Genomic DNA, 23,863 nt, shown 5'->3' with positions numbered 1-23,863 from the left:
GAGGGATTGTGGGCCATCAGGGAGCTGATTTTACAGCAGCCCTGGTAAAATGAAGAACAGCCTAGGACCTGGATGCTGCAGATGGGTAATGGCTCCCAAGAATCCCTCCACCAGCTGGAAATTGCCAGAGCAGTGGTTTGAGCATTGGCCTCCTAAACCCAGGCTTGTGAGCTCAGTCCATGAGGGGGCCATTTAGGGATTTGGGGCAAAAAATTGGTCCTGCTAGTGAAGGCAGGGGACTGGACTTGATGACCTTTCAAGGTCCCTTCCAGTTCTATGAGATAGGTGTATATATCTCCACTCCTCATTCTATCACCTGACAAACACTAAGCCCTCCTCTTGTTGAGTTTAGGCCAGTGATCCTCAATGAGGCTCTAGAGGTATTGGGAATACACTGAGCTACACAGGCAGTGCTTTGGACCCAGGTCTTCACTGGCTGATGAAGGCTAGCGGGGAAGGACTGGGGCCTGGTGGAAACTGTCAACCGTTCCCAGGCTGTCAGTTCTCTTAAGGAAGCTACTGTGTGGCTGTCACTTGATGCTGACAGTCTGGCTGACTGGGGCCCAGTTCCCGTTCTTCCATTTTTTGGTTAAGATTATTGAGAAGGTTGTGGTGAAACAGCTCTCACAGTATCTAGATGCCTCGGCTCCCCTTGACACTGGCCAACCTGGATATAGACCTAGATCTGGTATAGTGACTGCACTAACTGCTTAGGTAGATGATCTCCTGATGATGAATAAAAATCAGGGCCCAGATCCTCAAAGATATTTAGACACCTAACTTCTATTGAAATTAATGGAAGTTAGGCACCTAAATACCTTTGATCTGGGTACAGGTGTCCAAGCGGATATTATCAACTACCTTTGATACCACTTATCTCAAAGGGGCATTCATTTGCCTGTGAACCCTAGGAGAAGAGGGGCAGCCCTTAGGTGGCTTGGTTCCTGTGTCTCAGACGGGTCCCCAAGGATAGTTTTGGGCAATTGCTCTTCCGCTCTGAGGGCCCTCTCATGTGGGGTTGCACAGGGCACATCTTGTCCTCTCTCTTCTTCAAAGAGTATATGGGGTCATTAGGAGGACATAGGCTATGGTCTTTCAACAGGCTGAGGACACCCAGCTCTCCTCTGTCTCATCCGATCTAGTCAGTGCTACTAAATGATTTACTGATTGCTTGATACAACATGTGGCTTGGATAAGGGTAGGCTGGCTGGAGTTCAGTATGGAGGAGATGAAAGTGATGCTGGTAGGATGAAGGGAAGCAGCCAGAAAATACAGCAAGAATTAGATCTGTCCCTTGAATGGAGGCTGTATGGCTGTTACCTGTCCTCCATGATCTGCACTGGTTGCCTATCAGTTACTGGGCTGCGTTTAAGGTGATGGTAGTAAGCTAACTAGATTGTGACCTGGTTACCTGACAAACCCACCTCCCTTGCCATCCCACAGTGCCACAGTGGAGATCAGTGGAGGTGCTAGAGCTGGAGCCCTGTCAGTTTTACAAGGAGGGGCTCTTGGTAGTGTGTTGTCTGGGAGGACCCTTCGGCTATGAAATCTATTCCACCTCCTCACCTCATCTGAAATACCACAAATCAGTTAATCTTAGGGCTATTTTTAATATATGGTAAAATCACCCAGAGCATTTGATGATAAGTGACTGTTTTAATGTTCGCAAATCTAAATACAAACAGCTGCTGCTCTCTAATCAATGACTTCAAGTGAATTGGGGTTTCTCAATCAAGACACCCACCTTATTGGCAAAGCAATTTTCGACCTGGAATTTGACTGAATCAGCAATAGGCTCCTGATTGGGTGAAATGGTGTATATGAGCATCTGTGCCAGGGGAGCAATATCAGACTCCACGGGGAGCATCAGTGAGAAGGTCCCATTAACTGGCAAATAAAACAAGAGAGAAAGGCTAAGTTACAGGAAGTTCGCTCCAGGCTAGGGCCACACACCTCCCTAGAGTCTCTAGGCTTCCCTTCATGCCAAACTTGTTACAGCTGGGATTCCGACCACATGGAAACACAGGGAATGGAACTTGATTTACTGATGAGAACATCGGCTCTTACTGCTTTGGCAAATACTGGTGACATGAGTTTGGTGAGACTCAATCTAGTTTCTAGACCCTCATCATTAACTGTGTCCCTCAGGAACCCAGAAGCCCCACGTACCCCAGAAAATAAAGGGAGGATTTTGTAAGAGCCTGGTGGCTGAGGAAGGGATGCAGATTGGGTGGGATTTCTACACAAGGGTTAAAGCAAACCCAGCCTGAATTACTCAAGATGAGAGTCTCATGAGACTGACATCAGTGACAAAGAATATATCAGTCAGGAGATATGAGGAGCTGCGGGGGATTAGAGCTCGGCAAGAGCTGCAGAGCTAGAATGGCTATAGAGGAAAGAAATTCGTTCTCCCCCTCTTTTTTCCCCCATCTCAGGGGATGGCACACGATGATCCTCTCACTGCATATGGAAGCAGCCTGTGTTTCAGTGACAGTGGCCAAGCCTCCCGGGACAAAGATAAGGGAAGGGGTGGTGAGAGCTCACCATCACCATGCTCCACAGCCAGAGCCTGGGTCCCTGCTCGCACAATGCCTCCTTTGGCCATCACCTGCATGGAAGAAGAAGCCTTCCTGTTATGGGTATTATGAGTAGGAGAGGTGTTAGAATGGGGGAACCTGTGAGAGGAATGTCAGGAATTTTGGGCCTCAGGTGGCTGGAGCCAGCAGAGCTGCTCTATTGATCTCTGCTAGCAAAATTCTTAGTGTTTAATCAAAGGCAATAGAACGCAGTTCCTCTTCTTCTCCTCATAAAATGTTGGTATCCAGCATTGGGGCTCAGCAAAGAGCATCAGCCCAAGGAAAAGAGTGTGAAGGATTATGGGTAATATAGGTAAAAGTTCTTGCCCCAGGACACACACAATTTGGGGCCCCACCTAGAATTACTGTCCAGGGACTGATTGTCTGGCAGGCACTTGAGCCTATCTGTTGTTGTCACCTATATGTAGAAAAAGATCAGGATGTCCAGGTTTACCAAATAGTAAAAGACGATTTCCTTCTGCTCCCCCACGGCCTCTGGCTTCAGGATATAGTGCACCCGGACTTCATGAGTGTGGCCACAGCTTAGCGTCTCTGATAATGGGGTAACTAAAAAGAACAAAACAAAAAGGAAAACCAGGCCCATAGGCTTTATCCTTCATGTGTAATGGATTAAATTTTTCTGTCATGAGTTTGTTCTTTTTTCTGTTTTGAGAGCTCAGCACCTATGGAAATCAGGTCACTTGTAGTTAGTTGCTTAAAAGTGAGTTTAGGGGCTGAAATTCAGGCCTCCTAAAGTTTGAAAATATTGGCCAGTTTCTCTGGAGCCCTTAACTTGGTGATGCTTCCCGTCTCTTAGAGAACCCTCATGGCACCCAAGCCCATGGTAAGGGTTCTTTGCCATTCCAGAAACCCAAGTGTTCACCATTTGTCACTCTCAGCTTTGATTAGCCGCTTCTCTTGTTCGTGAGCTATTTTCTGAGACCAGTTTCAAAACAGCATCTGGAGAGAACCCCTCACATCAGGCCAAATCCATTGTGTGATGTTGCACTCTATAGGATTTTTTGAAAATATGCTAATGAGTTAAATATAATGTAACTGGAATATGCTTCATGCAAAAGGTCTCTTGTAAGGTATCATTACAAAGCTTATCATCTACTGAGTGTGGTCATCCTAGTTGTATAAATGTACCACTCATGTATCTGAAACTAGAAATATGAAATAGAACTCTGAGGGCCTATTGTAATTATGCAAAGTGTGGGCCATTAATGGTGGTTTGGAATCTTGATGACTCCCATTAACCAGGACAATCATCTGCAGATGGCTCTCTTTTACTTGTAAGTCTCCCTGTACACCTGTGTGCTGGCAAGTGGGTAATGTTTTCCCTTTAAAAAGCTGATCAAAGTTTATGTGAACCCCTCCAGGTATTTAATCATTTCAGAAAGCCTGATTCTAGTATCACTTATACTGTATAAATCTGATATTACTCTAAACGGTCAATGGTTTTCTAAAGGGGTAACTAAAACAAAACAAAACACAACAAAACAAAACAAAACAAAACAAAAAGAACAAAACAAAAAGAACAAAACAAAAAGAAAAACCAGGCCCACAGGCTTTATCCTTCATGTGTAATGGATTACATTTTTCTGTCATGAGTTTGTTCCTTTTTCTGTTTTCACAAAACATGCAATACACATCAACTTCACTATGGGAAAAATGTTCCTAATCTTCAATCTATTGGGGAAATGCCTGAAAAAACCCCAGAAATCACCTCCCAGAATCTACACGATTTAGACATTTATGCTCCAAGACGTCTGTTGGTCTATAAGGTGCCACAGGACTCTTTGTCGCTTTTTACAGATCCAGACTAACACGCCTCCCCTCTGATACTTGACACCATTTAGACAATTTCTGATGTCAATTTCTTAATGAAATGATTGAGTTCTATCTTTCTAGGCTTTTATACCATATTATCAATGCAGCTACCTGACCAACTGAATGATCCCTTAAAATTGTAGGATAGTAAAAGAGGAAATTAATTCACAAAAGAAGACCAGGCATTTTAACTGTTTTTATTAGACCATACTGATGCATTTGAAAAGAGCCTTGCAATCAAGTCAATGTCATTTCTCCCAAATCTGGGGTGGCAGTCTCCCCTTTGCTCTGTTCTCACTTAACAGGGACAGGAGCAGGGGCAATCCTTCTCTTGATGGCTCTCCTGCCATTCCTCTTCTTGGAAGGTAAAACCACAGGCTGATTTAAGTGCAGGACTCCGCCCTGAGAGATGGTGATACTTCCCAGCAGTTTCTTGAGCTCTGAGTCGCTGTGAATGGCCAGCTGCAAGTGCCGTGGGGAAATCCGACGCTTCTTGCTGCGTGCAGCGACTTCCCCAGCAATATCCACAAGCTCATGAGTCACTTATTGAAGCACCGCGGCCATATATACTGGGGCTCCAGCTCCAATAAGGTCTGCAAATTGTCCTTTGCGGAGCAATCTGTCTATGCGACTGACAGAGAACTGCAGCCCAGCCCGGGAAGAACGGGTGATTTTGGCCTTAAGGTCTTTTGCGGTTGAGGTCTCACCAGAGTGCTCAGACTCAGACTCAGACTCAGTCTCAGACATGTTGCAGACTTCTAGTGTTCCAGCAACACTTGGCTTGACTTTCTTGGCTTTCTTTTGTTTTCTCTGCTTGGTTTCCCTGAGTCTTTCCTCAGGAATTGGCCTGCCTAGCTTTTTTTCTTGACTTGCTTGGCTTCAGTGGATGTTTCCTTGCTTGGCTCCACTTGCCTGTGTCTTTCTTTGCTTGGCTTGCTTGACTCTCTTTCCTTCTGTTCCTGGCTCAGTTCACTTGGTTTTCTCGCTCTTATTTTGCCTTCTTTGATTTCTTCCTGGTCTGGCCTGATTATGACTGGCCTGACAAAGGGTGGCTTGGTTAAGCCACCTCTTGAAATCACCACAGTAGTATGCTGACCCTGTCTGAGCCTGCAGCCTTTTAGAACCTCACTGCAGACAGAGAAAAAACATACTTTCTGATTGGTTGTCTGAGAACCAATGGGCATCTATTTCATTTGTTACCCAAGCCAGAGGGGATATGTCATCCTTTGATGACATCATTCCCATTGAATCACCGTTTGTGTTGGATTTTTAGTCAGTGATATCTGCTATTAGCAAAACTCATCCTGTAACGGCATGAAATAGGCTTTGGTTACATTTTGAAAATTAGATGCCTTAAATTAGGCACCTAAATAACTTATACGTGGCCTGATTTGAAGAGGAGCTGAGCATCCACAGCTCCTGTTGATTTCACTAGGAATTTGGAGTGCTCAGCACCTATGGAAATCAGGTCACTTGTAGTTAGTTGCTTAAAAGTGGGTTTAGGGGCGGAAATTCAGGCATCCTAAAGTTTGAAAATATTGGCCAGTTTCTCTGGAGCCCTTAACTTGGTGATGCTTCCCGTCTCTTAGAGAATCCTCATGGCACCCAAGCCCATGGTAAGGGTTCTTTGCCATTCCAGAAACCCAAGTGTTCACCATTTGTCACTCTCAGGTTTGATTAGCCGCTTCTCTTGTTCGTGAGCTATTTTCTGAGACCGGTTTAAAAACAGCATCTGGAGAGAACCCCTCACATCAGGCCAAATCCATTGTGTGATGTTGCACTCTATAGGATTTTATGAAAATATGCTAATGAGTTAAATATAATGTAACTGGAATATGCTTCATGCAATAGGTCTCTTGTAAGGTATCATTACAAAGCTTATCATCTACTGAGTGTGCTCATCCTATTTGTATAAATGTACCACTCATGTATCTGAAACTAGAAATATGAAATAGAACTCTGAGGGCCTATTGTAATTATGCAAAGTGTGGGCCATTAATGGTGGTTTGGAATCTTGATGACTCCCATTAACCAGGACAATCGTCTGCAGATGGCTCTCTTTTACTTGTAAGTCTCCCTGTACACCTGTGTGCTGGCAAGTGGGTAATGTTTTCCCTGTAAAAAGCTGATCAAAGTTTATGTGAACCCCTCCAGGTATTTAATCATTTCAGAAAGCCTGATTCTAGTATCACTTATACTGTATAAATCTGATATTACTCTAAACAAGTCAATGGTTTTATAATGGGATAACTAAAACAAAACAAAACACAACAAAACAGAACAAAACAAAAAGAACAAAACAAAAAGAAAAACCAGGCCCATAGGCTTTATCCTTCATGTGTAATGGATTACATTTTTCTGTCATGAGTTTGTTCCTTTTTCTGTTTTCACAAAACATGCAATACACATCAACTTCACTATGGGAAAAATGTTCCTAATCTTCAATCTACTGGGGAAATGCATGAAAAAAAACCAGAAATCACCTCCCAGAATCTACACGATTTAGACATTTATGCTCCAATACGTCTGTTGGTCCATAAGGTGCCACAGGACTCTTTGTCGCTTTTTACAGATCCAGACTAACACGGCTACCCCTCTGATACTTGACACCATTTAGACAATTTCTGATGTCAATTTCTTAATGAAATGATTGAGTTCTATCTTTCTAGGCTTTTATACCATATTATCAATGCAGCTACCTGACCAACTGAATGATCCCTTAAAATTGTAGGATAGTAAAAGAGGAAATTAATTCACAAAAGAAGACAAGGCATTTTAACTGTTTTTATTAGACCATACTGATGCATTTGAAAAGAGCCTTGCAATCAAGTCAATGTCATTTCTCCCAAATCTGGGGTGGCAGTCTCCCCTTTGCTCTGTTCTCACTTAACAGGGACAGGAGCAGGGGCAATCCTTCTCTTGATGGCTCTCCTGCCATTCCTCTTCTTGGAAGGTAAAACCACAGGCTGATTTAAGTGCAGGACTCCGCCCTGAGAGATGGTGATACTTCCCAGCAGTTTCTTGAGCTCTGAGTCACTGTGAATGGCCAGCTGCAAGTGCCGTGGGGAAATCCGACGCTTCTTGCTGCGTGCAGCGACTTCCCCAGCAATATCCACAAGCTCATGAGTCACTTATTGAAGCACCGCGGCCATATATACTGGGGCTCCAGCTCCAATAAGGTCTGCAAATTGTCCTTTGCGGAGCAATCTGTCTATGCGACTGACAGAGAACTGCAGCCCAGCCCGGGAAGAACGGGTGATTTTGGCCTTAAGGTCTTTTGCGATTGAGGTCTCACCAGAGTGCTCAGACTCAGACTCAGTCTCAGACTCAGTCTCAGACATGTTGCAGACTTCTAGTGTTCCAGCAACACTTGGCTTGACTTTCTTGGCTTTCTTTTGTTTTCTCTGCTTGGTTTCCCTGAGTCTTTCCTCAGGAATTGGCCTGCCTAGCTTTTTTTCTTGACTTGCTTGGCTTCAGTGGATGTTTCCTTGCTTGGCTCCACTTGCCTGTGTCTTTCTTTGCTTGGCTTGCCTGACTCTCTTTCCTTCTGTTCCTGGCTCAGTTCACTTGGTTTTCTCGCTCTTATTTTGCCTTCTTTGATTTCTTCCTGGTCTGGCCTGATTATGACTGGCCTGACAAAGGGTGGCTTGGTTAAGCCACCTCTTGAAATCACCACAGTAGTATGCTGACCCTGTCTGAGCCTGCAGCCTTTTATAACCTCAGTGCAGACAGAGAAAAAACATACTTTCTGATTGGTTGTCTGAGAACCAATGGGCATCTATTTCATTTGTTACCCAAGCCAGAGGGGATATGTCATCCTTTGATGACATCATTCCCATTGATTCACCGTTTGTGTTGGATTTTTAGTCAGTGATATCTGCTATTAGCAAAACTCATCCTGTAACGGCATGAAATAGGCTTTGGTAACATTTTGAAAATTAGATGCCTTAAATTAGGCACCTAAATAACTTAGACGTGGCCTGATTTGAAGAGGAGCTGAGCACCCAGAGCTCCTCTTGATTTCACTAGGAGTTTTGAGTGCTCAGCACCTATGGAAATCAGGTCACTTGTAGTTAGTTGCTTAAAAGTGGGTTGCGGGGCGGAAATTCGGGCATCCTAAAGTTTGAAAATATTGGCCAGTTTCTCTGGAGCCCTTAACTTGGTGATGCCTCCCGTCTCTTAGAGAACCCTCATGGCACCCAAGCCCATGGTAAGGGTTCTTTGCCATTCCAGAAACCCAAGTGTTCACCATTTGTCACTCTCAGGTTTGATTAGCCGCTTCTCTTGTTCGTGAGCTATTTTCTGAGACCGGTTTAAAAACAGCATCTGGAGAGAACCCCTCACATCAGGCCAAATCCATTGTGTGATGTTGCACTCTATACGATTTTATGAAAATATGCTAATGAGTTAAATATAATGTAACTGGAATATGCTTCATGCAAAAGGTCTCTTGTAAGGTATCATTACAAAGCTTATCATCTACTGAGTGTGGTCATCCTAGTTGTATAAATGTACCACTCATGTATCTGAAACTAGAAATATGAAATAGAACTCTGAGGGCCTATTGTAATTATGCAAAGTGTGGGCCATTAACAGTGGTTTGGAATCTTGATGACTCCCATTAACCAGGACAATCGTCTGCAGATGGCTCTCTTTTACTTGTAAGTCTCCCTGTATACCTGTGTGCTGGCAAGTGGGTAATGAAGTCTTACAGTGACATGTGATCATGTCACCTGAACTGGAATCCATCTTTAACCTGGTGCTTTTCCATTGAGAAGGAGGGGGTGGGAATCCAGAGAGGGACAAAGGATTCCCGCCTTATGCAAAAGATATATAAATGGGTGGAAGAGAACAAAGAGAGAGCCATCATGAGGAATCCCCTAGCTATCACCTGAGCTGGAACAAGGGCTGTACCAGAGGAAGGACTGTGCCCAGACTAGGAAGGCATTCAGTCTGTGAAAGAGACTTATTGAAACATCTCTGTGGAGGAATATGCTAAGGAAGGGTCCCACTCGTGCTGGGGTGGGGGTGTTGGAAGCCGGAGCAACCGTCTGGGATTCATCCATTCCAGGCACAAAAATCCAGTTCAGGATTGTCTGGGGTGTAGATGAGTGAAGAGTGATCTGAGGAATGGGCCAGGAAAACACTGGAGGCTTTAAGGGATCAGGATCTGAGCCCCCATCCAGTGGTGTGTAGGTTTCTCCTCAGCACTTGAACTGCCAGTGTCACTGTTCACTGTAAGCCTGGGAGTATCTGGATCTGAATACAAAGGCCTATTCCTCGGGCCTACTGGATTTGGGCTGTGATTCCAGCCTCAGTACAATGCAGCTTTATTTTTGTGTAGGGTCTTTCCTACCAGTTGTGTGCAGTATATGGTACGGATGCAGAACGAACTATGTGCATGCTGCATTACAGTGGCACAGTTTTCTCCCCCTGTGCTCTGCCAATGAAACTGGCTTAACTCACCTCTCCTGTCTACCCTTCTCCCACTCGGGTCTTCACATCTTTGTCCTTGTGGTCCCTGACACCCAGAACATCGTCAAATGTTCAAAATAAATAAATAAAGACACTTTGGCTGGAGACCAAGCCTGGAAAGCATCAGCCCCAAAGGACAATCTTTCGGAAGGTTTATGAGGAAAGGAAAATGAGGCCAGCAGGAGTGGTAGATTCTCAAAGAACTTTAATTATAGTGGTTGCCACTAATCACTCAAGGAGAGAGAAATTACAGCTCTGTCTAGTCTAGGGAAATGTACCACTCCAGCCCCCACCCCGACCACTTGTGAATCGTCCCACAGAGATGCTCCAGCCACTTACAAGCATTCCAAGAGCTTGTTCTCAGCAAGCCTAAGAACCAGCTCATTCTGAACGGGTCAGTAACTGTGGCTCCACTACTCCTCTCCCTGCTGTCCGACAGGGCATTATGAAACTTCCCAGAATCCACTGCTTCTGGGGTCTGTGCTGGGAACTGCGGGATAGGTACCACATGGTGTCGCAACTGAGGGGCTTTAAAGCAGTGCTCTTGTAGGGCAAACCCGCAGAGCTCCAAACACCAGTGAGCATGGCAGTGCGGGCACAGTGACCAGCCTGTGCTCCAACTGGGCCGATCTCACTGGTTCCAGTGCTCCAGTGTGACCTGGCTCTGGACAGACTGTCACCTCCTTGCTTGGGATGCCTCTGCATGCGCCACTCCAAGCCATGCTGGCTTTTGCCTGAGCCTTATACCTACAGCAGCTCTTATTGAGTTTGCTCTCCACTCTTCCCCCCACCCCCACCCGTGTCTCTCTCCCATTATTACCCTCTTGTTCAGTTAGTTCAGAACTGCTGAGAAAATTCACTTTGGGGCTGAAACTTGACAGTCTAGTGCCCAGCCAGGAGGCGAATGCATTATGTGAGCTCAGCCAGCAGGAAACAATATTTGCTTTTACCGTGTTATGAAACAGCTTTTATCCGACTCTTTTCACGCAGGGATACGTTTAAAATGGCTGAACTTTCGGGCTTATGGCTGCTTTGCTTCACTGGAGCAGCACACGAGCCAGAGCACCCAACTCTCTGCCCATCCTCAGTCTCCTGCACCTCCCCAAACCTCAGTACCCCTCAGCTTTCCCCACCTCAATCCCTGCCCCACCAAATCCCTGTGGCCCCCAAACTCCCTGCCCCCTCTCCTCCCCTGCACTGTCCCATCTCCATTTACCCCCAAACCCTTCGAACCCCTCTCTCTCTCCCTGCCTGATGGCACCTCTCTGTACAATTGACAGGTCAGCATCTCACTGGCTCCATCTGATGACTTCCGGGCTACCCCTGTGGAGAAGGAAGAAGAATCTTATTGTCTCTGTGCGAACGGACGGAAAACAGTGTCTTGGGCTGTGACCCCAAAATCTCTGGGTAAGGGACCTGGCAACTCCAAAATCTCAGATCAGGAACTAATGGATGGCTCCAAAACCTCTGTGAAAGGGACCAAGTGGCACTGAAATTTCTGGATAAGATTTCTGGTGGCTCCAACCTCTCTGGAAGGGACTGATCCGCTGTGAAAGGAGGAAGGCTGGCCTTGTGGCTGAGGCACTGGACTGGACTCAGGAGACCTGGACTCAGTGTCCAGCTCTTGGGCAAGTCAGTGTCCCTGTGCCTCAGTTTCCCCATCTGACTACTGCGATGGGGGCCATATAAATACCTGGATTGACAGACTGGTTGGGTCTGAAATTTCTGGAAAAGGAAGATGATGGCTCTGAAACCATGCAGGGGTCTGGGCGGCATAGGGTGACCAGATGTCCCGATTTTATAGGGACAGTCCCGATTTTTGGGTCTCTCTCTTATATAGGCTCCTATTACCCCCCACTCCCTGTCCTGATTTTTCACACTTGCTGTCTGGTCACCCTAGGGCGGCAAATCTGAAGAACTGACCCTGCACTCCCCTCCTCTCCATCTTGCCCAACCCATTCGATGTAGCCATTGGAGTCTAGGGGTTGGAACTAAGGCTGCCGCAGAGCTGTGCTCAAGTGCTAACCTACATGTGACTTGAGACTTGACCCTCTTTAGAGAGGTTTCCATGTAATCAAAGCAAAACACCAAGCGAATGACACTCACACCTCTGTAGCTGCAGTGCCTGGCAGAACACTTATCCTTCTTTGTTTCAGGTAATGTGGATTTCTCAGTGAGCGCTGAGGCCCTGAAGACAGATCTGCCCTGCGGGAACGAGGTAGTGGAGACCCTGGACAAAGGGCGGAAGGACACGGTGATCAAACAGCTGTTAGTGGAGGTAGGTGGGCTGTTTAGTCCCTGTGGTGTAGAGAAGCCATGATAACTTACTGCTGTGTAGTGACAACTGATATAATGCTGCAGGTCTTCTTGGTTTTATAGGGAAGCCATAATGACTTAATATGATCTCAGCAATAACACGTTCTCTAATGCTGTAAAGGGAAGCAGCGATAAGTCACTATATTAGCCAATATAAACTATAATACTGCATAACTTCTTACAGTAAAATACTAGTATCTTGTTACACCATGTGATTGAAATAATAAGCAAAGCCACGTCTTTTGGGACAGTAACCATGACTTGTAGGTTTTGTCCATAACAAGTCATGGGATCGAGCCCTCAGCAGTGTAGATTGGCATAGCGCCATTAAATTCAATGCAGCTCTGCAGATTTACATTAGCTGTGGACGTGGATCGTGGTCCTTGTAAATAGAGCTGTGCAAATAACTGTTTTTTTGGTTTGCTGGCCAACGGAAAAATAAAAAAAAAAAACGTTTTGGGTCAACCCAAATGAAAATGTTTCAGGGTTTTTTGATGAACCAAAATGGACAAAAAAAATGTAGTTTTAAGTCCAACAAAAAGTTTGATAACGACCTGACATGAATCATAATGTTGTTTTATCAAATTGTTTTACATTTTTTCAACATAAAATTAAACTAAAATTTTAAAAAGTAATATTGAATTGAAAAATCAAAATATTTTGTTTAGAAAATGTCAAAACAAAATGTTTTGATTTTTTTAAGTGAAACAATTTGGTGAATTTAGCACAAATGTGAGAAATGTTTTTGTCGATCCGAAGCTGCATTTTACTGCAAAAAACAAGCTTTTCCAAAAAATTTCTCCCAGATCTACTTGTAAACCCTGCCGACCCTTTCCCAAACAGGACACTTCCAGGAACTGTAACAAATCTTGTGCTGTATGTGACCAGTGTAATGGAATATGGGACAGTGCCTTCATTTTAAAACATTTGTGAATGATTAGTAAATTATCATTATTTATTTTAAATCATTTGATTGCAAACAATTAAAAAGTGCTCAAGGTAATGTGAGCCAATGAATTTTTTGCATATTTTTCTATAAATGTTTGTCTCTTACAGTATTTTGTGATGAGGAACCCCTGGCTTTTCACCTTTTTTTTTTTTTTTTTTTTGACATGACACCCAGCCAGCATAAACAATATCTCATAATATAGACCTCCATAGCTATTCTATGTAATAGGGAAGTAGTGATAACTTGTTACATGTCTGATCAGAGCAATATCACGTGATAGAGGTGGCCATTCCTCTCTCCATTATAGGAAAGCACTAATCATTTTTAAATTGTGTGACGTAAGCAGTAACACGTGATCTAATACTGCAGCTCCTCTCTGAGTTACAGAAATGCATCCCACCTTTTCCAGTAAGGCAAAGATATGATTCACATTATTGTATCAACCCAGAAAAAACAACTCTGTAAGCTTCAAGGTAAGAATGAGTCCTGTGGCCAGTCCTGGGTGCCACGCTTTAGGAAAAACATGAGCAAACTGGCGTGAGGACAGCAACAAAAATGATAAGAGGTTTAGAAAACCTGATCTATATGGAAAGGTCAAAAGAATTGAGCATGTTTAATCTAGAGAAGGCTGAGGGGGAACAAGATAACAATCTTCAAATATGTTACTCTTGGGAGAATTCTGCACCATGTCGTCTGCAGATTTCTCTGGTTCCCCACAGAAAAATGACTTCTGAGGGGAAGCAAAGGGAAGTGCAGTCACTCCCCCGTCCCTGGCGGCCTGGAGCAGCTGGAGGAGACGTAAATCAGCACGGTGGGGGGGCATGTGAGCGAGCAAGTGAATGAATGAGAGAGGTGTGGAGGGACAGGGCTCTGGGGTGTTTGGAGGAAGACATGAGGCAGGCTCTGTCCCCTGAGGCAGAGCATAATGTAGCAGCCTGCCTGCTTAGTTGTTCCCATTCTTAGTGAATTGTTCCCATTCTTAATGAATTCCCCCAGGAGCATCAAACAGGTGTAAAAGTTTTAAGGCTCCTTTACATTGCCAGAGTGGTGTAAAGAAGCCCTATTGTAAATGACAGTATGGCCTTATAAATGCTTATGGTGCTTGACTGATTAGAACTGGTCTACATTTTTGGACTGAAACATTTTCCTATCAAAATGTACATCATTAACTGTTTACTTCTGACCTTTCTGGAGAGGGACAGTAGCCAATATAAACTATAAGTTTGATTCCCCAGCCCTCACTTGCTCTTCAGTTCCCTATGATGTAATATGAACATATGGCTGCATAGAACATTGTTATATCTTGACTAATAACTAGAAATAAAGGGTCAAGCCTAGCTACATAACTATTAGACAAAGAGGATTTGGGGATTTCCTCCAATGATCCCTACTTCTATTCTCCATCCATTGTATTGTAGTTTAAATAAATTTCCAAAATAATTGAAACCGGTGTGATTATATTGCGTTATTTTGACACATAAAATATGTCGAATATTAATATATTGTATGTAGAATTTTTAAAGTTTTGGTGCAGAATTCGCCCAGGAATAGTATGTGCTAGAAAGAGAATGGTGATCAATTGTTTTCCATGTCCACCAAGGACAAGAAGTAATTGGTTTAGATTGCTGCAAGGGAGATTTAGGTGAGATATTAGGAAAAACTTTCTAACTATAAGGGTGGTTAAGCACTGGGACAGCCGTGGCGTAGCTAACATGGGACATTTGGGTGGGCCCCGACTTTGGGTGGGCGGGCAATGATGGGGATGAGGGGGAGCAGGAGGGATCGAGGTCCCATCTCCTCCAACTGGCCTTGCGGGGGGCGATGGATGCTTTGGCCAGGGACCCCCAGAGGTCTCACAGGCGCACCCAGCTCTGGAAGGAGATGCTACTCTCCAGCGCTCACAGCTCCTGGCACCCATCCCGTCCCACCGCCCCATGCCGGGCGAAGCTCCTTGAGATGGCACGGCAGGCTGACCTTTTTTGAGGATCTCCTCTGCCACCGCCGAGCCACCCACTCACCCGCCCACCCTCCTCCTGCTGCTGCACGGCACGTGCATCTGGCACTCCGCTGCTGTGCCACTGCTGTCCCTCTCCCTCCAGCTGGCCGGGGCTGTGTGTAATGCATCCGGCATGCAGGGTCCTCCAGGTCTGGGTGGAGCTAGTGCTAGGGCTAGAGCAGAGCCGGGGCTGCGGGGTCAACCTGGATGCTAAGTGGGTGAAGAAAGAGAGGGAAAGCCCAATTTTCATGCTTGGCAAATATTTACCACCTGGCAAAAGTTGGAAAACAATTATAAAAAGGGGGAAAAGCAACTATTCTCAGAAGAAAATTTGCAGGGGAGGGGTGTGTTCCAAAAACTAAAAATGTTTTGACTAAACCCTCTTTTTTAACAACATTTAGTTCCTGCATTTTAGTCAAAATTGTTTTGGTCATCTCAATAAATAACAGGGCTCCTTCTTTAGCTCAAGCCATGGGGGGTCTGGGCCTTTGGAGTAGGAGGAGCTGAGTTCTATCCCTACTGTAGCCCTACAGGACTAATTGGCCACAGTGTGTAATGGTGAATTTCTAGGTGGCCCTGCAGTCACTACAATATGTCATTTCAGGGCACTGAGCGCTTTGGCCCTGACCCAGCAAAGCTTGCTTTACTTTAGGCACATGACTTGTCCCATTGACCTCAGACAGCCTTAAAGTTAAACACTTGGCAGGATCGAGCCCCTACATCCCTTCATTAGCATCACAGCATATTATCAGCACCAGCACATGGTGTAAAGCTGGAAGTTCTCTCTGTGTAACAAGGAAAGTCCACGTTTTACGGTGTTCTAGCAGCAACTAATCACCCATGGTAGAACACTGCAATATCCTCCCCTGGGGAGTGAGGAGGCAATAACTTGTTAGTACCAATTTCCAACTATTATCTGCTGGCTTCATGAGAATTATTATTACATGAGAATTTGCAAGTCTCCCTCTTTCTCTGATTCATGCCCTGCTCTTTCGTTCTTTCTTTCGTTCTTTCTTTCTTTCTTTCTTTCTTTCTTTCTTTCTTTCTTTCTTTCTTTCTTTCTTTCATTCTTTCTTTCGTTCTTTCTTTGTTTCTTTTACCCAGCATTTTCTTCTCCCCATCTCTCTCCATCACCCCGGCCAGATGTTTCTGCCACCAGGTGCTCAATATCTCTGCAGGTTCTCACCTTTCTCATTTTCCTTCCCCTTCCCTTTTCCTCCCCAACCCGAAGCCTGAAGGGTTTGAGAAGGAAACGACCTACAACTTCCTGCTCTGTGCAGCTGGTAAGAGTCCCACCCCTCTTGACCTGCCTCTGCAAAGGGAAGGGTGGAAACCCCGGATGTCCGAGGGGAAGAGCTAACTAGAAGCAGTAATATGGAACTGAGAAAGTGGGACACCTCCAGCTGGATAACAAGGAAACGTTTCCTAACACTGAAGGGCAGGAATGGCCCCCAAGGGAAGGGCTGGAAGCATAGGTTTTAGGGAATGGTTCCTGGGGAAATGGGCTAGATTAGAGTTACCATATTTTAAGTGTCCAAAAAGAGGACACTCCACTTGGCCCCCTCCCCTGAACGCTTCGCCCCCTGACCCTCCCCCTCCCCTGCTTCCCGTGAACATTTGATTCGCAGGAAGTCTGAAGCAGGCAGGCAGCAAGTAAGCTGGGGCTGGGACTGGGGGGGCGCGGCCCAATCCGCCCCCCCTGGCCAAGCGGTTCCCTCCGGCGGCCGGCCGGCCGGTCCAGGCCAAGAGGCTCTGGCCCCGGCATCTCCTGCCTGGATCGGCTCAGCCCCTGGGGCACCGGCCCCCGGCCGAGCACCGCCGGCCCTGGCTGGTCCCGGCCTCCAGCCAAGCACCGCCGTCCCCGGCCCCGCACCGCCGCCCCGGCCCCCGGCCCTGCACCGCCGGCCCCAGCGGCTCTGGCCCCCAGCAAAGCACCGCCGGCCCCTCCCTCCCTATTTTCCCGGACATGTCCAGCTTTTTGGGATTTCCTCCCGGACGGGGATTTGAGGCCCAAAAAGCCGGACATGTCCGGGAAAATACGGACGTACGGTAACCCTAGTGTAAGCAGAGTCAGGATGAGCTCTACCCTGACATCTGGTGGTGAATTATGGCGAGTGTGGAAAAGAACTCCAGGGGCTGATCTTGTTTGCATAGGCACACCCACTCACCTGGCATGAAACAACAGCAACTCAAAGTGGTTACTTTGGCTGGTGTGGGATCCCCAGTTTCTTTGTTATTGGGGCAGGAAGAATAAAGTTTTGTTACCCTGATTCTGTGAATCAAGGGCAGTGAACCTGTTGTATGACAGAAGGACTGAGTGAGTCCTTCACCATTACCTAAGTAGCACTTGCTTGACAAGGGGCATGGGTTACAAAACCCAGTGAATAGAGAGAGGATGGGGATAGGTATTTGTACTTGATGGTAGGGGTCCTCTCTGAGGGGTTGGAACACCAATTGCACTATCTCCTCTCTCCACTGTTGAATATCAGAGCTAACTTTGAGTTCATTAGGAGTCTAGTTACAAACTGATGAACTGAATTCACTTTGGGCCAATGGTGCACTAGCACTGGGGCTCCCCTACTCTGAGCTGGAATTGCTAAGAGCTGAAATCACAAAAGAACTGAGATCACTGAGGCTGTGTTAACTAGTGGGGGAGCCTGAAGCTATAATGCTAAGGGGCTGGCAGAGCAGCTAGCGGAGTGGAGCTGAGCGACTCACAGGTCGGTGAGTGGAGTGGAGTGCAGTGGCTGGAGGAGCAGCTAGCAGAGCGGAGCCTTGTGGGAGCGGCCCAAGGGACGGCTGAAGTGGAGCAGAGCTGAGCGGCTCACAGGTCGGTGAGCAGAGTGGAGCAGCTGCTGGAGCAGTTCGTGGGATGGCGGGAGCAGCTCACGGGACAGCTGGTAGAGTGGAGCGGCTCGTGGTGAAGGCTGCGGCGGAACCCCGTTGGCCTCGGATCACGTAAGGTGCCCCTTAATGCCCTGTGTGCTGCCCCCCCCCAGAACTCTGGGGCTGCACTGACCAGGGACAGAGACTTTGGGGGGTTGTTGGACTTATGGGACTTTGGTGATCCTTGGGTTGCTGGTTTCAAGAACCCAAGGGAAAGGACACAGCCAAACTTGCTGGGGTGGGTTTTTTTTGCTCATGGGTTGTGCTATGAATCCTGTTTGTGGTGTTTTTCCAATTTAATGCTGATGTCGTTTACCTCATGTTATTAAACATTTTCTGCTACACTCAGACTCCGTGCTTGCGAGAGGGGAAGTATTGCCTCTTAGAGGCACCCAGGGGGTGGTATGTAATTGTCCCAGGTCACTGGGTGGGGGCTCGAGCCGGTTTTGCATTGGGTTATTGAAGCGGAACCCCTAGATACAGAACCCGGCCCTTGTTGCTGCCAACTTAGATGGGCAGAAGGGTTACACTAGGCTAGATGGGATTTAATGGGGCTTTCCCCTTCTCTCACTCTCTGATTCCATGGAGTGAAATTACAAACTGGAAGGTGCAAGGGAAAGAGCTGGAGACTGCAGTTCCCTTGTCTCACCAGGTGGTGGCACCTCGCTCCATGTGGAGGGTTGGGATGGGAGGTGAGGGGTTCCACACCTGAGAGGGAAGTTGGGGATGCGTGGGGGGTTCACTATAAAGCTATGGAGGAATGGAGCTGCTAAAGGCAGGGAGCCCCTGTGCAGTGCCAGGGGAAAGACAACAGCAGGGGCAGTGTCCTAGCTCCTGTGCTGGGGCCTGGTCACTGCTACACGGGGGGATTTTACTACAATCCCATCTATGTCACTTTTCCCCAGGAAAGACAGCGCCGCAGCCAATGTCCCTGAAGCTCCCAGAGAATGTGGTGCAGGGCTCTGCCAGAGCCTATTTCTCAGTGCTGGGTAAGTGAGGCCGTCCGAAGAGCCCGGCTTTGGGTGCTGTTGCCGTCCCTTCCCCGTGCCTAACGTTAGTGGTCTTTCCACCCATTCCACTCCTCACCCTGTTGTGCACCCGTCACAGCCCCTCCATTTATCCCCCAGCTGTCCACTGCTGCAGTCTCTTGCTAGCACTTCACCCCTTTTTCTCTCTCCTTCCCCTGTCTCTGCCTCTGGGCCCACGACTCTAGCAATTCGTCCAGGCTAGTGCTCCCATCTGTCCTTCCAGCAGCACGCCCTTCACTTTGCCTTTCATGTGTCCCTTCTCTGTCTCCTCTTTTCTCTGTGTATCTCTCTCTCTTTCCCTCCTATTGCCTGTGATCTCACAAGCCTGTTATGGATGTCTCATACTAGCATCCTTGCTCTGCGGTGCACTCTGCCTCCACAGGCCGGCTCTGGGCCACACTGACTCCCAGTATCTCCATCCCCAGGCGATATCCTGGGCACAGCCATGCAGAACCTGCAGCAGCTCCTCCAGATGCCCTTCGGCTGTGGGGAGCAGAACATGGTCCTGTTTGCCCCCAACATCTACGTCCTGGACTATCTGAATAAGACGGGGCAGCTGAGCGAGGAGACCAAATCCAAGGCCATCGGATACTTAGTCAGCGGTGAGGAGGGACGGGGCTTTTGTTTCTTCACTTGCTCCCTTCCAAGCTTGTGCTGGGAGCTTTTTGTGTGTGCTTTGCTCAGATAATGCTCCAACTGGGAAGGGTGGACAGACTGAGGGGACCACCTGTCTCTTGGGTGGGAGGGGGAACGCACTTGTACCTTCTCAGCCCTGTCATCCCATTGCTCTCCAGTGTGTGAGCCTAGTGGTAATTCACTCTTACCCAGCAAACCAGACTCGGCTCCCTAAATGGCCTATAGGCCTTCCTAGCCACCAGTGTATTGGCAGCACCATCACAACTTTCCCCTCGTCATTCACCTTTGAACCAGGTCCTCTGACACCCCCTTCCCCCTCACCCCGACCAGAGGTCAGAGGTTCTCTTTCCCAGGAGCTACTCCGAGTAGTTACTTCATTAATGGTTGGTGTTACAATTACACATTAGCATGCTTAGATCTAGGGTGACATCTACGAATGTAGAGACCTCTACTCTCTGGAAGTGCTTGATGGGAGAAGATGGGTCCATGTGGATGAATGATACAGCCTGGGTGCTGCACTGCACTGGGTGCATTTCTGCTGATGACATGCAAGGCGAAGAAGAAGAGCTGGGTTGGTTCTGCAGGTCTGGCAGCAGTAAATGGAGCAAAACCTGGGTTTAAGCCTTTTTTTCACTAGGGGAGAAGTGTCTGTTTGTGACACATTTAGCCGACTTGTAGTTTTAATACATGTTAGTTGATCAAGGTAAACTCTAGGCTCCTCGCTAAGGTTAACTCAACCAGCTAACATGTGTGAAACTACAAATGCCTTGTCTGTGTTAGGATTGAAACACGTGTTAGCTAGCAATGTTGGTAATGCTCCTTTATTCCTAATGTGGACATGACCTTTGCCAGTAAAGCCAGTAGCCATGACTCTGAACACACATGGGGCAGAGCTGCTGAGTGACAAGGGGCCTTTTCCACATAGTCACTTTTCAGAACAGCCCCAGTTTGGGTCACACCTTTGATTATTCCTCATTCTCCATTTCTGCTCCACCCTGTTTTTAATGAGGGTTAGCAATCTTTCAGAGACAGCCTTCCCATTTATTTTAGGTGCTGCAAAGGGATCCTTGAACCTGGTATAGGTGGCTAGTAGATGCACATCATAACCCTGTTGCCTGTACTTTCTTTTAATGCCTAACAGAAGACCCAGGCCTCTCTGCTGAGACACTGAGGCTGTTTCTAGGAATGGGAGGCCTGCCTGGCTTGTGTACTCTACATCGGACCTGCTTCTGCATCTAAGGCTTGATCTAAACCCAGCTTTGTACCAGTATAACTATTTCAGTTAGGAGATGATATTTTACCAAAATAATTTAATCAGTTCAACCCCTAGTGTGGATGCAATTCTACCCCTTTCCCATCTGGGAACAAGCTGTACTGGTATTAGCACTTTTATACTATCCTAACTACATCCACACTGGGGGATTCGCAGCATTTTAATGTTACTGGTACAATTAAAGCAGGATGTTTGTATGTAGACAGGGTTGAAAATTCTTTTTTCCTGGCTGACATCTACAGCTGGACTTTATTGCAGTAAAACCCAACTTCATTCTCCCTTTCAGGTTACCAGACACAGCTGAAGTACAAACACTGGGACGGCTCCTACAGCACTTTTGGGCCATGTTATGGGCAATCAGGGAACACCTGGTAAGATTTCAGTGCTGCTGAATTCTTTCCCTTCTCTTGTTATAACCTGGAGCTTGCCCATTGTTAACAGGTGCTGATCATGAAGGGGCGGAGGAGAGGGGAGGAGCTCTAGAGCTGATGATGTGGGATAAGGCAACTATGGGAGGTGGTAGGGAAGGGAGATCTCCTTTAGTTCATATGCTAGAGGCCTGCAATTTTGGATTAATAATCATTTACAGCCCCCTGATTCCCTGCTCAGCTCAGGTTAGAGCAGCCTGGGGCCTGTTCTAACTTGCTCCAGGTGGTCACAGTCCCCTGAGGACCATACATCAGCTCGGTGTGTCCAGAACACAGCACACTCCAGCCACTCACTCTCTGTACCAGGGGCTATATGGAGGATGGCATAAAAGTGCCGGCCAAAGATTCCCCTGCTGGGTGACTTGCTGGTAGTTTCAGTTCCCTTTGTGTTACCTGAGCAGGGTGCAGGGGTCAGAACAGGGCAGAGAATCCACCCAGAAGTCCTGATTGTGGATACTTGTCCTTTCTGAAATTATGTGTTTGACCCTCCGATGGAAAATTTAGCCACCACTGCCCTCAGGATAATGAGGTGGCTGGTAACTCAGGGTGGAGCCATCACAGCCCCTCAATGCTCAGTGCATGCCTTGCTGGGTGAAGAAACAGGTTCTGCAGGGAGTGGTGGGTGGGCAGCTCTGTAGGGGTTGCTCTTCCCTCTGCTGCTACTGACTCCATTGCCCCAGTGTGGTGCTAGGGGGCGCTGTGCTGCAGGGAGCGGGGTGGGTGGCTCAGTAAGGGGCATTCTCCCTCTCAGTGCTGACCCCAGTCTGATGCTAAGGGGTGCTGTGCTGCTGTTTTATAATAAGAAAGTGCAGAGCCAGTGTCCTGGCCATTCCTGGTCAATGAAGATGCTGAGGACTGTTCTCCCAAGGGTTCTGGACAACCACCTTCTACCCCCTAAACTGTGCTCCGGCCATTTGAAACCAATGCAGGAAGCTGGCTCACTTCCTGTCCTAAAACGGGCAGTTTTGCTGTGGCCTGTCAGACGACTGCTGGGTCTTGCCCCCAGGCTCTGCTGCAGGTCAGTAGGTGGCTGAATGAGATAATGGTTCCCGGGCCCATGGCCAGCAGCTCTCCGGCCCCTGCTGCTTCCCCTCAGGCTGGCGATGCCCCAGGACCCCGTCCCCTCCAGCGAGCACAGGGCATGGGAGGGAGCTCTCACCGCTGTCCGCTCTCTGTGGCAGGCTGACGGCCTTCGTCCTCAAGTCCTTCGCGCAGGCCCGCTCTCACATCTTCATCGACGAGAAGCACATCCAGAACGCCCTGGCCTGGCTCGCTGGCAAGCAGAAGGAAAACGGCTGCTTCCGCAGCTCCGGGACACTCCTGAACAATGCCATAAAGGTGACGTATCCGCCCAGCCAGCTTCCCATGGGCCTCATGGGACCCATACAGGACTCCAGTGACACGGAGAAAGCCTGCAACTGTGCATGGGAACAGCTCAGCCACTGCAGCACATGGGGCTGGGGCAGGGGGCTTGGAAATGGGATCTACCAAGGGAGGCAAGAGTGGGGGAGAACCATACTGTACATGGAGTGACCATGAGTAGGGGAAAGAAGAGGGGCAGATTGCTGGAAGCTAACATAGTGTGGGAAGAACAGGGATGTAGAACGCTCCTGGGAGGAGGGGCCAGTGGGTGGGGTTGTAGGGTTAATGTCTCTCTCTGTGGTTCTCTGCAGGGCGGGGTGGACGATGAGGTCACGCTCTCTGCCTACATCACCATCGCACTGCTGGAGATTCCTCTGCCCGTCACTGTACGTACCTGTAACCTCTCAAGCCACAGACAGAGCTGGGGACCCCCAAGTCACAGCCTCCCATCCCGAGAGAGAAGCCTTTAAAAAAGGGGGAAATCCAGTCAGAAAAGACTTTAAATTGAGGTCCAAATCTGGAACTGGAATTTCCCTGCAGCTTCCCTTCCAGTCCAGGGTGCTGGTTCTGTCTCATCTCTAATCCTTTTATTTGATCTTTATTTAAAAACTTTTGAGGCTGCGTTTGCTTGATCCTCTCTTACAAGCCTACAGCTTAGAGTTTTACAGATATTTAACACTTGGGTAAATAACACTTAACCCCTTGGCAGTTGGCACCAGCCAAATGGGTCCCCATCAAGGGCTGATTTCTGTTCTCCTTCAGTTAGGTCTGCTCCACACCCAGAAATCGCACTGGCAAAAGTTTTGTCATCAGCGAGCAACCGAAAAGACTATATTGGTGCAGTGAGTTGACACTGGGCCAGTTGTGCCAGCGCGTTGTGTTCACCTAGTATCAGGCCAGATTGGCAAAAGTGTGGTGCATTGTGGGTAGGCATCCCAGTGCCCTCTGTGCCACTTGCAGGAACACTGCCTTGTGGGGAAATGTTGCTACGTAGCTTTCGCTGTGCTTGTGGGAAATGTTCACTCAGCACGTGGGACAAGGTAGCAAGTAGCAGGAACAGCTGTGGCTGTGGAGAATGTGCTGACTGTGTAAAAGCCAGGCGGGC

At 47.5% G+C, this 23,863-nt stretch overlaps 1 protein-coding gene and 1 long non-coding RNA gene across 2 annotated transcripts in view; one reads left to right on the top strand and one right to left on the bottom strand.

Annotated features, from left to right (window-relative positions):
* Positions 1 to 1,748: 1,748 nt before the first annotated feature.
* LOC128843485 (uncharacterized) lies at positions 1,749 to 3,105 on the bottom strand. The gene is made up of 3 exons (XR_008446276.1): positions 3,031 to 3,105; positions 2,545 to 2,608; positions 1,749 to 1,887 (listed from the first exon to the last, which is right to left on the bottom strand). It is a non-coding gene; the product is annotated as an uncharacterized LOC128843485 (long non-coding RNA).
* A 7,683-nt stretch (positions 3,106 to 10,788) lies between these two features.
* LOC128831897 (alpha-2-macroglobulin-like) overlaps positions 10,789 to 23,863 on the top strand; it is a 31,379-nt gene continuing 18,304 nt past the window's right edge. Inside the window, 9 exon segments of the mRNA XM_054018808.1 lie at positions 10,789 to 10,797; positions 11,165 to 11,291; positions 12,041 to 12,162; positions 16,377 to 16,428; positions 18,937 to 19,020; positions 19,485 to 19,661; positions 21,255 to 21,339; positions 22,578 to 22,734; positions 23,070 to 23,144. Coding sequence (XP_053874783.1) covers positions 10,789 to 10,797; positions 11,165 to 11,291; positions 12,041 to 12,162; positions 16,377 to 16,428; positions 18,937 to 19,020; positions 19,485 to 19,661; positions 21,255 to 21,339; positions 22,578 to 22,734; positions 23,070 to 23,144 — 888 coding nt within the window.

Source organism: Malaclemys terrapin, chromosome 1 (assembly GCF_027887155.1).
Source record: "Malaclemys terrapin pileata isolate rMalTer1 chromosome 1, rMalTer1.hap1, whole genome shotgun sequence".
NCBI lineage: Eukaryota > Metazoa > Chordata > Testudines > Emydidae > Malaclemys > Malaclemys terrapin.
This window is presented reverse-complemented; position numbering and strand designations above follow the sequence as displayed.